The sequence below is a fragment of the Pipistrellus kuhlii genome, unplaced genomic scaffold (assembly GCF_014108245.1).
Source record: "Pipistrellus kuhlii isolate mPipKuh1 unplaced genomic scaffold, mPipKuh1.p scaffold_m20_p_8, whole genome shotgun sequence".
Taxonomy (NCBI): Eukaryota; Metazoa; Chordata; class Mammalia; order Chiroptera; family Vespertilionidae; genus Pipistrellus; species Pipistrellus kuhlii.
In genome coordinates, this window is record NW_023425584.1 from 67,947,414 (window position 1) to 67,961,800 (window position 14,387).

Sequence of the window (14,387 nt, forward strand, 5' to 3'; positions counted from 1 at the left end):
TGTTTTAAGGCTACAACTTAATTTTCTGATAGAAGCAGTTGTCTAATGCTGGAATAAACGTAAGTGGTCATAATTAGAACAAAAACATGAAAAATTACTTTAAGTAAATTTTGACTGGAAAATAGTCATTCCCAAACTAGAAATTGTTTAAAAAATGTTTAATATATACAAATATATAATTAAGTCTCAGATATATTAAAGACTTAAAGAAAAAAATTAAGGAGATAAATTATTGTCAAGAGCAAAAGTTTTTAACTGTTATGAAAGTGTTAAAAGCAAATGTTTATGATGATGAACAAAGCAGTATTTAAATTAATAAGAGAGCCAATTAAATTGTTGCAAAGATCTGTGTCTCAGTTTATGTAAATCGGTAACTTGAGAGTCAGGATTCAAGTTAAAATTTCATTTAAAAAACAACCACCTCAAATACATAAAGATTGGATCATACAGTGAGAAAGTGCATATATTCTCTTTTAAAATTACAAAAGCATTGTTGTTTTTAGAACTTGGATAGAAGGGCTGAAGGAAAACTGGCATTTGTTAAGTACCTGCATTGTGCCAAGTATTTTAAATACGTCCTTCTTTGAGCCTTTAAAATTTTTTTTATTTAAAATTGATTTTTAGTGTGTTGACTGTTTCTTTGTTTTCCATGTCCATCTCCATTACGGAAAAGGACAGTAGGTTCCTGAGTGGAGGAGCTGGGGATTAAGAAACTAAAGATAGACACCAAGAGGTAGAAATAGATTCATCAAGCTGGGCGATAGGTGGGCGCCATCCTCTCTGATAGAGAGGCAGCAAGCCCCGAGCCATGAGCCACACAGCAGGTTTATTTTATAGGGTCAAAGGAGCTTATTTGCATTCTTAACTTAGGCCCTAGCATTACTGGATTTACATATCTAGACCCGCCCCTGCCGACACCTGGACAAAGGTAGTCAGAAACTGAACACCCCCCCAGCCCTCTTGCGGGAGGGAGGAGGGTGCAACCGGGACACTGCCTCGGGCTCAGCTGACAATTTAAAGGTGGCCCTCTACATTTTAGAGAGAAAGGATGACAGAGAGAAACATCAATGTGAGAGCAAAACATCAAAAGCTTCCTCCTATGTGCCCCTGCCCCAGGGATCGAGGCATGAAACCAGGGCATGTACCTTGACCAGGAATCAAACCTGGAGCAACCTTTTGGTGCACTGTGGGGACAACGCCCAACCAACTGAACCACAATGACCAGGACTACACTTTTTTCCCCCTCAATGTATTTTTATTGATTTCATAGAGGAAGGGAGAAGGAGATAAAGACAGAACCATCAATGATGAGAGAGAAACATTGACTGGCTGCCTCCTGCACACTTTGGGGAAGTGACCTGACTGGGAATTGAACTGTGACCTCCTGGTTCATAGGTTGATGCTCAACCACTGAGTCATGCCAACTGGGCGAGGACTATCCTTCTTAATAATGTTTTTGTTATGGAGACGTATGTCCTGAGAGAATATTTCTAAGAGGATATTAGAATCTATTAAGAATCAACATTGTGGTCCCCATTTTATAGATGAAAAACCGAGGTTTGAAGGGATCAGTGGACTTTCCACAACAAAACCAGTAGTCAGGGATCAAACTTAAGTTTAAGTGGCTTAGAAACCAATCATAAAGTAATGATAAAACAATGTTTACTTAATCCTGAAAACAGTGTCAAAAACTAAATAGAAGAAAGAGTAAGTCAAAAATAGTACTGTCCTAGCTTGGAGGATCACAATGACTTTGTTGAGGAGGTATCCATGATTGCAGAAAACCAAGTAAAAGGATCCTTGGGTACTTTTGTCAGTTTGAAAAAGACTCTGGCCCAACCAGGATCTCCCAATAACTAGAATAATTCCTCATAAGGTAAGGTGACCGGACGTCCCAATTTTTAACAATTTGTCCCGTGACCCTTGGGTTTTAAAAAAGTCTTTCCAAAAATCGGGACTTTTTAAAAACACTATGGGACGCAGGACAAATTGTTAAAAATCAGGACTGTCCTGCCAAAAGCGGGACTCTGATCACCTAATTATAAGGGCAGGTTGGGTGTAGCTCTACGTGGAATTTCTAATACAACCCCATAGAGACATGTGTCAAACACAAGGCCCGCGGGCCAAATCCGTCCCACCAGGCCTTGCAATGTGGCCCGCACCGCGCTGTCATCACTGCACTCCGCTGCGTTTCCATCACAATGACAGTTTATGACTGTTCAGTAAACCATTCGGCCCGCGATTTAGGCTGGATTTTAGATTTTGGCCCCTTCTTTGATTGAGTTCGACACCCCTACCATAGAGAATTGTCTACTAGAGCCCCAGGGCATGAATTTGTGCATGGGTGGGGTCTGGCTGGCTTGCCCCAATAAAGGCCAACTGGGTTGGGCCAGCCGGGGGCATGGGACAGGGGAGGTTGGCTGGCCGGCCCTGCCCCTGAATGGAGTGTATGGGGCCAATCAGGGGCGGGGTTGGCCAGGCGGAGAGGCCCCAGATGGGTTGGTGGGCTGGCCCCATTCCCTTGTCAAACTCCAATGGAGGGGACAATTTGTATATTACACTTTTATTATATAGGATGATCCAGAAGTGACCAGGAATGTTTAACTCAAGCCCCTTCCTCAGCTTTATGTTGTACTGTGATTAAAATATGTTTAAAATGTTCAACAAATACACAGATAAATCACAGTAAATCCTACAAAGAAGACTCCATGAAAGCAGGCACTTGTCCTGTTTTGTTTCCTGTTGAATCCCTGGTATCCCAAAATAGTTCATGGGACATAGTAAGCATTTAATAAAGACTTCTTAAAGAATGAATTAATTCCTAGAAAATATATTTTTGTAGTTGTTGTTGAATGCATCTTTCTCTCTTTGTCCTATGAAACTGTATTTAAAGGAGAATACATTATCTGCTATCACTAGTAGCAGTCTCAGAATAAGAAAAAAATATATATTTTAAATGTGGTTATTTTATTTTAATTTAAACTGTTTAAGATAAACTATAATATTAGTTACTAATAGTTTATAAAATACAGCTTTTTGTTACTGAGGCACTTTAAGTTGCATAGTGAAAGTAATTAGCCCATACAAAGCACAACATTTTAAATACAATCTTAAGAGTATCTCCTGAAACCCACTTTCCATGGACCCTATCCATAAGTTATACTAATTTAGAATTCAGATATATTCATTTTTAAGATTCTGAGTAAAAAATTTAAAATATCAATAATTGGTTCTTTTGTGAATATTGAAGAACCTTGTTTTATTTAATGAACTAAAGGTTCAAAAAAAATTAAAGATTCTTTAAATATGCCCTCAAAAGATTGCTTCGGCAAGTCTTACCATTATGATATTCTAATATGTAGTGTGGTCAACTATGAAATGAATTAAAATATTTTCTTAAACATATTTTATGTTATCTAATGGAATATTTTTTTCTATATTGGCTTTAATGTGTACTATATCAGAATGGAATAGCATGCTATCTCTTTAAATCATTTATGGTTTACTTAGATGAACAATTTGAAATGGAAGCCTAATCTAATACCTGTGTGGCTTAGGCCAAGGCACTTAACCTCTCTGTGTCTGTTTTCTCATCTGTAACACCAAGATTATAATAACCCTCACAGGATATAAAGAACATAAAATAAGAATGTATATAAAAGCATTAATTTGTTTTTAATTTTAAGAAAAATTATAATTTGGATTTTTAAAAATAAAGATTGACCTTCCCTCATATCTTAGTAAGGAAGAGAAGTTTTTAACTTTTTTAGAAATTTGATTTGAGAGAGAAGGAGGGAGGAGGAAAGAGAAACATAAATTATTGTTCTTACTTATGCATTCATTGATTGATTCTTGTATGTATCCTGACTGGATTGAACATGCAACCTTGGTGTACTGGGATGACACCCTACTCAACTGAGCTACCTAGCCAGGGCCATATTTTTAGCTTTTCATATTATTTTTTAAATGTTTTTTTTTTTTTTTAATTTGAGAGAGAGAGAGAAACATCAATTGGCTGTCTCCTGCATGACCCCCCACCCCGCACCCTGCACCTTCAACTGGGGAAAGAGCCCATACCTGGGCATGTGTCTTGATCGGAAATCCAACCCCTGACCAGGAATTTAACCAGCAACTTTTTGGTGCACAGGACAATGCTCAACCAACTGAACCACACCAAGTTTTCAGTTTTTAATTAAGACATGCTACTATGCCAGTCTTAACTGATGGCAGCTGAAGTTACAGTCCAAATTATTTTAATGTAAACAATACAAAAAAATTTACGTGAATGTGAAGTCTGTGAACATTGTGATACTTTACTTCAACTTACTCTTTTTTCCTACGACCATGAAAAAAACTGGCCCATTCAAAGCATGTCTTTTTGCTTCCAACCCAAAATATGGAAGGAATACCAACTATGAGAGCCATCAGGTATTTCATCAGAAAGAGAATCAGGTCTGGACGACTCATTTGAGTGACCTACAAAAAGGAAAAGGAAAATATCTTAAATAAATAAAATAATTATTTATTAAAGGCCATTATAAAATATTTAAAATAAACAACAGTAAAATAATTCTACATTTTGATGTTTTCACTTATATAGTACTATACTTAATTTTTTGGTTATATGGAAAGATACACTTGCAAAAATTTGACAATAAACATATATTTTGAGTCTTATATTTTTCTTATTAGCTCACATTAGCTGTCTTCTATAGAAAAATAGTATTAATGCCCAAATAAACCCTAAATAGGAATAGAGGCTCAAGTAATAACCATACTGGCCAATTTTACTAGTGTTATGATTGGCCATACTACCTAATAAAAGAGTAATATGCAAATTAATCATCACTCTGCTACACCCACAAGCCACGCCCACCAGCCAACCACCATAGGTCCCTTGCCCAGGCTGCCCCACGTCGCAAGGGAACCCCCAACCTGATCCAGGACACCCTTCAGGGCAAACCAGCTGGCTTCCACCCATGCACCAGGCCTCTATCCTATCTAATAAAAGAGTAATATGAAGACTGACCATTATTTCAACACATAAGATCATGATAGCTGCCCCTATGTGGTCAAAGATCCTGCCCCATGTGGACACAAGATGGCCACCACAAGATGGCCAGCAGGAGAGGGCAGTTGGGAGGGACCAGACCTGAAAATGAGGGCAGTTGGAAGCGATCAACCCTGCAGGGGAGGGCAGTTAGGGGTGACCAGGCCATCAGAGGAGGGAAGTTGGGGGCAAACAGGCTGTCAAGGGAGCAGTTAGACATCAATCAGGCTGGCATGGGAGTGGTTAAGGGGTGATCAGGCTGGCAGGCAGAAGCGGTTAGGGGCAATCAGAAAGGCAGGCAGGCGTGCAGATTGGAGAGGGCACTGGCTGGGCTGAGGGACACCCCCCCTTCACCCCTGTGCATGAAGTTTGTGCACCAGGCCTCTAGTCACAATATAAAAAAATTATGATCTTTAATATGCTCTTCCATCTACCTACTTCATTCTTTATTCTGTTCTTTTCAAGCTTCCTCTTTAACCTATGAGTTACTTGTAAGTGCATTTTCTAGTTTCTAGTCAGATTAGATTTTCAAAATTTTATTTTTATTGCTGGTTTCAAGTTTAATTATTATGGTAAGAGAATCTGGTCTATAGATTCTGGTTACCTTAAATTTTGGAGACTTATTTTATGATTTAGGATACAGTTTTCTAAGTATTCCTTGTGTGGTAAAAAAATAACACATATTCTCTATTTGCTGGGCACACAATTTTCTATATGTATTAAATCAACTTCATCAGTTGTGTTGTTCAAATTTTCCCTATATTCTTGACCAATTTTCTGTTTACCTACCCATTTTAATATAAGTATACTAAAATCTCTCACATAACTGTGAACTCATCAGTTTTCCTTCCAATCTTGTCAAGTTTTTATTTTCAAGCCTATGTGAGGTGTTAGGTAAATTCAATAATGGTCTAGCTGCTTATTTTGCTTTATGAATACTCTTCACTTTAAATTGTATTTTATCTGACATTAATACTGTCACATCAGCTTTTCTTCCATGTTCAAATAACTCTAGCTTTCTGCCTATCTGTCCTAGTTCTGTTCTCTGGAGATAAGAAGAATAGAGCAATCACTCCGAAAGACCAGGTCCAATCAATGAGATACCCTGTCAGAAGCAAAACTTAAAAACACAGTGTAAGTATGGGGAACAAAGAGCCAACAAGACTATCCAGAAAATCCAAAAGAATCAACTGAAAAAAAAAACACACACACACACACAAAAACAAGCAGAAACAATCAAAGGGTTCAGTAACTTAAGTTGGACAAGATTAATATAGAAAAATAAAAAAATTCCGTATATATATATATATATCAATAAAGAGGTAAGAAAAATAATGAAAACCATTTAATTTATAATCTTAACAAAAACTTTTAGACACCTAGGAATAAACCTAATAAGAAAATGATAAAACCTTATTGAAGGACACAGAAAAACTGAAGTAAACAGAGAAATATACTATATTCCTACATGTAAAGACTCAATGTCTTAAAGATGTCAATTTAATTATCCCCCCAAATAATCCTATAAACTTGATATAATCTGAAAAGATCAATAGGATTTTTCACAAGATATAAAAAGTGAGGTATATAAGTATTTCAAACACTTAGATATTTATTTGAAATATCTAAGATAGATTTTTTAATAAGTGATGTAGGAATGGTTGGGAATCTACCTGGAAACAAAACAATTTAAACACCACCTCACATAGTAAGAAAAAATAAATTCTAGAAAGTTAAAAATAAATCACAAACCTATGGAAAACATAAAGCATTTTTATAATGGAGGGTGTGAAGCCTTTTTAGAAAAGTAATATGAAACAAAGAAGTTATAAAAGAAAAAGGCTGATAATTTTGATTACTAAAAACTTAAAATTTCTGTAGAATAAGAAACTATAAATCAAATTAATAGATTAATGACTAACTAGGAATATTAATTGTATTATCTGTCAATAAAGTAAAACAAAAAAGAAATCAAATGAATTAGTAAAGATAAAATAAGTTAAAAGTAAAAAAAATTAATAAACTCCAAAGTTGGTTATTTGAAAAGCATAATAACCATACTCTAGCCTAGGGGTGTTGAACTCAATCAGAGAAGGGGCCAAAATCTAAAATCCAGCCTAAATCGCAGGCCAAATGGTTTACTGAACAGTCATAAACTGTCATTGTGATGGAAACGCAGCGGAGTGCAGTGATGACAGCGTGGTGCGGGCCACATTGCAAGGCCTGGTGGGACGGATTTGGCCCGCGGGCCTTGTGTTTGACACATGTGCCTAGCCCAATCAGAACAACAGAGGGAAGCCCGCCTGTGTGGCTCCGTGGTTGAGTGTCAACCTAGGATCCAGAAGGTCAAGGCACATGCACGGGTTGCAGGCTCAATTCCCAGCAAGGAGCATCCAAGAGGCAACCCATTAATGATTCTTGTCATTGATATTCTCTGTCTCCCTTCCTCTCTAAAATCAACAAAAATATATTTTAAAAAACAACAACAAAGGAAAGAAAAGAACTCATGTGCACATACACACGCAAAAATGGTAAATAAACAGCTACAAAAGACAAAAACTAAAATAATATTAAGAGATTACTTTGCTCAATTGCATGCAAATAAACTTAGAAATTAATGAAAACAAATAATAAGAAAATATAAACAAAACTAACCATAGTTTTAACATAGCTCTGGCCACTTTGGCTCAGAGTTTAAGTGCCAGCCCACGTAATGAAGGGTTGTGGGTTTGATTCCTGATCAAGGGCACCTACCTTAGTTGTAGGCTCAATCTCCAGCCCCAGTTGGGGTGCAGATAGAAAGCAACCAATTGATGTCTCTCTGTGTGTGTTTCTTTCTTTTTCTCTCCCTCTCTCCCTCTCTCTCTTTCGCTCTGTCTCCCTCCTTCCTTCCCTCTACTCTCTCTAAAAAAATCAAAAGAAAATATATCCTGAGGTGAGAGTAAAACAACAACAAAAACTGACCCCAGTAGCGAGAATAAAATTGTGCTCAAGATTTGATAAAATAATAAATCTATAGATGTCCCATTTATGAATTTTTATGCAAACAGCAAATTCAAAGAATATGTCATAGCCTTGGCCAGGTAGCTCAGTTGTTTATAGTGCTGTCCCAATACACAAGGTTCTGGGTTCAATCCAGGAATCAAGGCATCAAACAATGAATGCATAAATAAGTGTAACAATGAATCAGTGTTTTTCTCTTTCTTTCTCTCTCTCCCCCTTCTTCTGTCTCAAATCAATCAATAAATTAAAAAAGAATATCATAACCAAATACAGAAAAGCAAGGAAATTGATTTATACATTTGATACATTATCGGATCAAAGAGAAAACATATACAATCATTTCTACATATGCCAAAAAGAAATTTGATAAAATTATCCATAATTGTTTTTAAAATTATAATAAATACCCATTTATTAAACATTGTAACAAAATAAAAATAGAAGATAAGCCCTTACAGTGACAAAATAAATCTGTTATTCCAAAAGCCAGTACCATGTTTAATGGGAACACCAGAAGTTACTAAGTCTCACTAAAGTCAGGAATACAAGAAAAGCTACTATTTCTACTCTTAATTAACTTTGTATCAACAGTTCTGACTGCAATTACACAAAAAAAGGTATAAAAACTATAAAGGATGATAAAATGATTATTTACAAATAATATAATTTTTAAAAATGTACTTTTGTTACTTTCAGAGAGGAAAGGGGAGGGAGGGAGAGAGAGAGACAAATATGATGTGAGAGAATCATTGATTGGCTGCCTCATGCATGCCTCACACTGGGGATCAAGTCCACAACCTGGGCATGTGCCCTGACTGGGAATCAAACTGTGACCTCCTGGTTCATAGGTCAAAGCTGGTGCTCAACCACTGAGCCATGTCCCCTTTCCCAGGTAAAAATTTGAGGAACTTCATACTGCACATTCAAAGAGTCACGTAAGGAAGTAAAAATGTTATCCTCCCCTCATCTATACTAATAAAAGGGTAATATGCTAATTAGAAGACTGGACATCTTCTGGATGTCCTTCCTGACAAAGCCAGGGCCCAGGTGCCTGCAGCTGGCAGGTCCCGGGTGCCTGCAGCCAGCCAAAGGGAAGCCTGTGAGAGACTGTATCTTGTTGCTTCTATAGTGTTTAAACTGCATTGCATTTTCTTTCATAAATTAGAAATACTGCCTATATAACAGAATTGCTTGAAATTAAGAGGAGTGCTTAAAACAAGATCAGCAATAACACCAACAATCAAAGCCTTCTATTTGGCAAGAGTGTAAAAAGAATTAGAAAACAGAGGGATAGAACAGTTTGTGTTATAAAGTTCTGGTCAAAGCCAAAATTCCAAGGTAACCAAGTCAGCACCTGCCCATGGTAGAGATACAGTGAGAAAGCAACTCAAGCAACACCTGTTTTGTGAACACGCCATTTAGGCAGAGTACTGGAGCCGGAGAGCTAAGACACTGGTGAACAATAGTCAACCTTGCTAAAAGAAAAGATTTCCCTTATAAATGAAGAAAAAGAAAGAGAAAGGAGAATGAATTATTATCTTTTTATAAATTACATAAGAACACCCCTCCCCTCCCCAAACAAATTCAGTCCTGATTTAAAACAGGATATATACTAGGTATAAAGGAAAATATTTAAATAAAGGAATACGATGTTCAGTTTTTATTTTATAATAACCTTATAATGCCTATATTTTTTGAGGAAAAAAATCACTAAATATCTTAGTTCTTTGTATAATTAAAATGGACAAGTGAGAAACTTTAAAACTCTTATAATTATCCTTTATAAACACTATATTCCTATTAATGTTAAAATATATCACAGTAACATTGGGAAAAAACTCACCCGACATATTTCTCTGATCTATTTACTGGGAACTGTAGGGAACCAGATAGAGAAGGGAGACTACCAGTACTCACTGTAAGCCCCACATCTTACTGTCCTTTCCCTACCATGGTCTGGCTAGCTGTGAACAGCTTACATTCACTATCTTCTAAACAACTGATCTCCACTAATTTTATTCATCAGAATTTTGCAATATGACTTTATTCAACCACAATATGGAAAAGTTTTACTCTTCTAATTTAGATCCGGAATCCATCAAAGACCTGGGGCTTGAAAATTCTTTTTATTTATTTATTTATTTTTTTAAATATATTTTATTGATTTTGTACAGAGAGGAAGGGAGAGAGATAGAGAGCTAGAAACATCGATTAGAGAGTCATCGATCAGCTGCCTCTTGCACACCCCCTACTGGGGATATGCCCGTAGCCAAGGCACATGCCCTTGACCGGAATCGAACCAGGGCCCCTCAGTCCCCAAGCCGACGCTCTATCCATTGAGCCAAACCGGTCTCGGCGAAAATTCTTTTTAATTAAATAGAAAAATTATTCATGCTAAAGGAGAAAAAGCATTGTGAAAAATAAAAATAAAAACCACGAAGGGCATTTTTATGATTATTGTGGTGGCCTACATTTAATTCTTGTTTCTGAGATTTTGGCTTTGAATCAGCTAAAGGTTGGCAGATTTCTTTCCCTATCAAGTAGAATCTATACTAATGGAGACACATATTGCATTAGGTTTACTTTCATTTAAAAAAAGATTCATTACAAAATGTTAGCTTATACTGAGCCTGTGATCATCAAAGTCACATAAAAATAAATAACTGATCAGTCTGTGACAGTAGTTCTAGAATGGAGGTCTGTCGTATTGGTAAGTAAGAGTAGTTCTAGAATGGAGGTCTTCTGATTCCATATTTTGTGCACTTATTATACTACATGCTTTATTTGCCTTTACTTTTATTCTCTTTAGAAAAGTCCTACTTGAACTACTATACTGCTATTATAATTAAAACAATGATAGGAGATTAAGCAAAGACAGAAAACAGACCATAGAAAAGAAGAGCAAAATAAGTTTCACATATGTAAACTTGATATATGAGGCAGCATTATAGCTCACTGGAAGAAGTCTAGTCATTAAATAGTGATAACTATATATCTACATATTTTAAAAATAATATCTCATCCTCACACTAGACATAATAAATTATATAGATTAAAAACCACACCTGAAAAGCAAAACTTTAAAACTGCAAAAAAGTATTTTTTTATGACTCTGGAATAGAGATTTCTTAAATAACATATAATTTATAAAAACAAGAAAAAGATGGGTAAATATATACACTAAAATTTTAAATTTCTGCAGATTAAAAGGCATGATTTAAAAAGTGAAAAGCCAAGCTAAATATCTATAATACATAAAACAAAGAATTATAATCCAGAATATTTATGTGTCTGTAAATAAGCAATTTATAAAACTTGAAATAGCTAATAAACCTAAGTTCAATCTCACCAGTAATCAGGAAAATACAAATTTATATAGCAATGAGGATTGTGAATACAATTGACAAAAAATTAAAAAATCTGATGATACCAACTGATGATGAGGATGTGAACAATGAGAACTCTCTGTTCATTCGTATGGGATTCTAAATTGGTTAAACAACTTGCAATTTGGCAACATCTAGTAAAGTCGAAGATTCACATGTTATGACACTACATTTCTGTTTTTACACTTATACTATAGAGAAACTCATGTCAACACACAAAAGTATTCATAGCAGCATTATTTCTAAGAGGGGAAAAACAAGGTATAACCTAAATATCCATTGAGAGTAAAACAAACAAATGTGATATATCCATACAATACTGCACAGCAGAGAAAGCAAATAAACTTTACAGATATTACCATAGACAAATCTCACAAACATAATAAATGACAAAAGCAAGGTGCAAAAATATATATACATCTTTGACACTATAAAGTTTTAAAATAGTTAAACTAATATATATTATTTAGGAAAATATATGAATAAATATATAAATATACAAAAACAACAAATCCGGGATGATAGTTTAAAAGGCAGATTAGATCACAAAGGAGGAATTGGTGTTTTGTCAGTGTTTTTTATTAAATGGATGGTAGATCTATTGATATTCAATGCACAACATCATTCCTTATTCATATCTGTATGTCAGAAATATTTATTATACCTTTTAAAAAGAAAGGACAAAAAGGAAGTGAAGGCTCCTACAATTACAATATAGTTTGTTCCTATCAGGGAGGCAACAGTTTTGGAAATAAAGCAAAAAAAGTAATTTGCTTCTTTAACTAGGTATATTTCATTCCTAGTTCTATATCTGTCTATTTTCCTTTTGCTAAGTTTATCGTCTTTCATCATTGGTCCACTAATTTATTTGCAACCCTGTAAAAAGAAGTAAACAGGGATTTCAATTCCCACGCTTTTATTGTTAGAGGAAATCATAAAATACAAACTCCACATTTGCAAATAATCTCACTTTCTTTCCCAAACACATAGAGATTACCTTCTTACAATAATTCTTTCTTTTAAATTCAAGAATGGCAATGAGGCTCCCCAGTGTGACTTAGTAGTTGAGCGTTGGCTTATGAATCAGGAGGTCATGGTTCAACTTCCAGTCAGAGCCCATGCGGGGGGTGCAGGCCCTCTCCTCAGTAGGGGACAGGCGGGAGGCAACTGGAGAATGATTCTCCCACTCCCTTCCTATCTGAAATCAATAACATATTTTATAAAGACATTCTAAACTAAAAAAACCATTTTTTAAAAAAGGAATGGCACGAGGAATGTTAAGCAATTTAAATTCTAATTTACCAATGACTGTTTGTTTGTTGATTATAGCCATTCTGAGGTATGAGATGGTATCTCATTGTTGTTTTGATTTGCAACTATCAGATGATTAGTGACTTTGAGCACATTTTCATATGTCTCTTGGCCTTCTGTATGTCCACTTTCGAAAAGTGTCTATTTATGTCCTTTGCCCATTTTTTATTGGATTGTTTATCTTCCTTTTGTTAAGATGTATGAGTTCCCTATAAATTTTGGAGATTAGGCACTTATCGGATATAACATTGGCAAATGTGTTCTCCCATGCAATGGGCTCTTCTTGTTTTGTTAATGATTTCTTTTGCTGTGCAGAAGCTTTTTATTCTGAGGTAGTCCCATTTTCTCCTTAGTTTCCATTGTCCGAAGAGCTGTATCAGTGAAGTTTTTACTACATTATATGTCTGATATTTTGATGCCTATAGATTCTTAGATTTTTATGGTTTCCCATCTTACATTTAAATCCTTTATCCATTTTGAGTTTATTTTTGTGAATGGTGTAAGTTGGTGGTCTAGTTTCATTTTTTTGCATGTATTTGTCCAATTTTCCCAAAACGATTTATTGAAGAGACTGTCTTGACTCCATTGTATGCTCTTGCCTCCTTTGTCAAAAATTAATTGAATATAATGACTTGGGTCTATTTCTGGATTCTCTGTTCTGTTCCATTGGTCTATATGCCTGTTATTGTGCCAGTACTAGGCAGTTTTGAGAATAGTGGCTTTGTAATAAAGCTTGATATCTGTTATTGTGATTCCTCCAACTTTATTCTTCTTTCTCAAGATTGCTGTGGCTACTCAGGGTCTTTTTTTATTTTATATGAATTTTTGGAGAGTTTGTTCCAAGTTTGTGCAATTGCATTAAATATATAGATTGCTTTAGAAGTATGGACATTTTATTGATGTTGATTCTACTAATCCACGAACACGGTATTTTCTTCCATTTGTTTATGTCTTCCTCTATTTCTTTTTTCAATGTCATGTAGTTTTCCAAGTATAGGTATTTTATCTCTTTAGTTAAGTTTATTCCTAGGTATCTTAATTTTTTTTGGTGCAATGGTAAGTGGGATTGCTTTTTTTATGTTTTTCTGAGAGTTCATTATCTATCTATATAAAAGCCTAAGCAACAGAACCCACCCAACAATTGGTCCACTGGTCGTTATGATGCACATAGACCACCAGGGGGCAGACGCTTCATGCAGGAGCTGCCGCCTGGTGGTCAGCTGACCAAAGGGAGCCAGGGGCAGCAGGGTTGGGATGAGTGGGAGCAGCAGGCAGGACCAGCAGTCTGATATCCCCCGAGGGGTCAGAGATTGCAAGAGGGCTGGCCAGGCAGAGGGACCTCACCAGTGCACGAATCCATGCATTCTAGATGGTGTATAAAAAAAGCTATACATTTTTGGGTGTTAATTTTGTATTCTGCTACATGGCCACATTTATTAAATCTAGGGTTGTTTTTTTTTTTATGGAGTCTTTAGAATTTTCTATGTACAATATCATGTCATCTGTGAACAATGACAGTTTTACTTCTTTTCCAACTTGGATGCCTGTTATTTCTTCTTCTTGTCTGATCAATATGGTTAGCACTTCCAGTACTATGTTGAAGTGCTACAGGAGTGGTGAGAGTGGGCATCCCTGTC

The 14,387-nt window shown here is 35.7% G+C and overlaps 1 protein-coding gene across 4 annotated transcripts in view; it reads right to left on the reverse strand.

The window, feature by feature from the left end:
* FZD3 (frizzled class receptor 3) overlaps positions 1 to 14,387 on the reverse strand; it is an 81,192-nt gene that overhangs the window by 11,261 nt on the left and 55,544 nt on the right. For all 4 annotated transcript variants that reach the window (XM_045576495.1, XM_036424026.1, XM_036424030.2 and 1 more), the window contains one exon: positions 4,328 to 4,476. In XM_045576495.1, the coding sequence (XP_045432451.1) occupies positions 4,328 to 4,476 (149 nt within the window). The remainder of the gene's footprint in view (positions 1 to 4,327; positions 4,477 to 14,387) is intronic.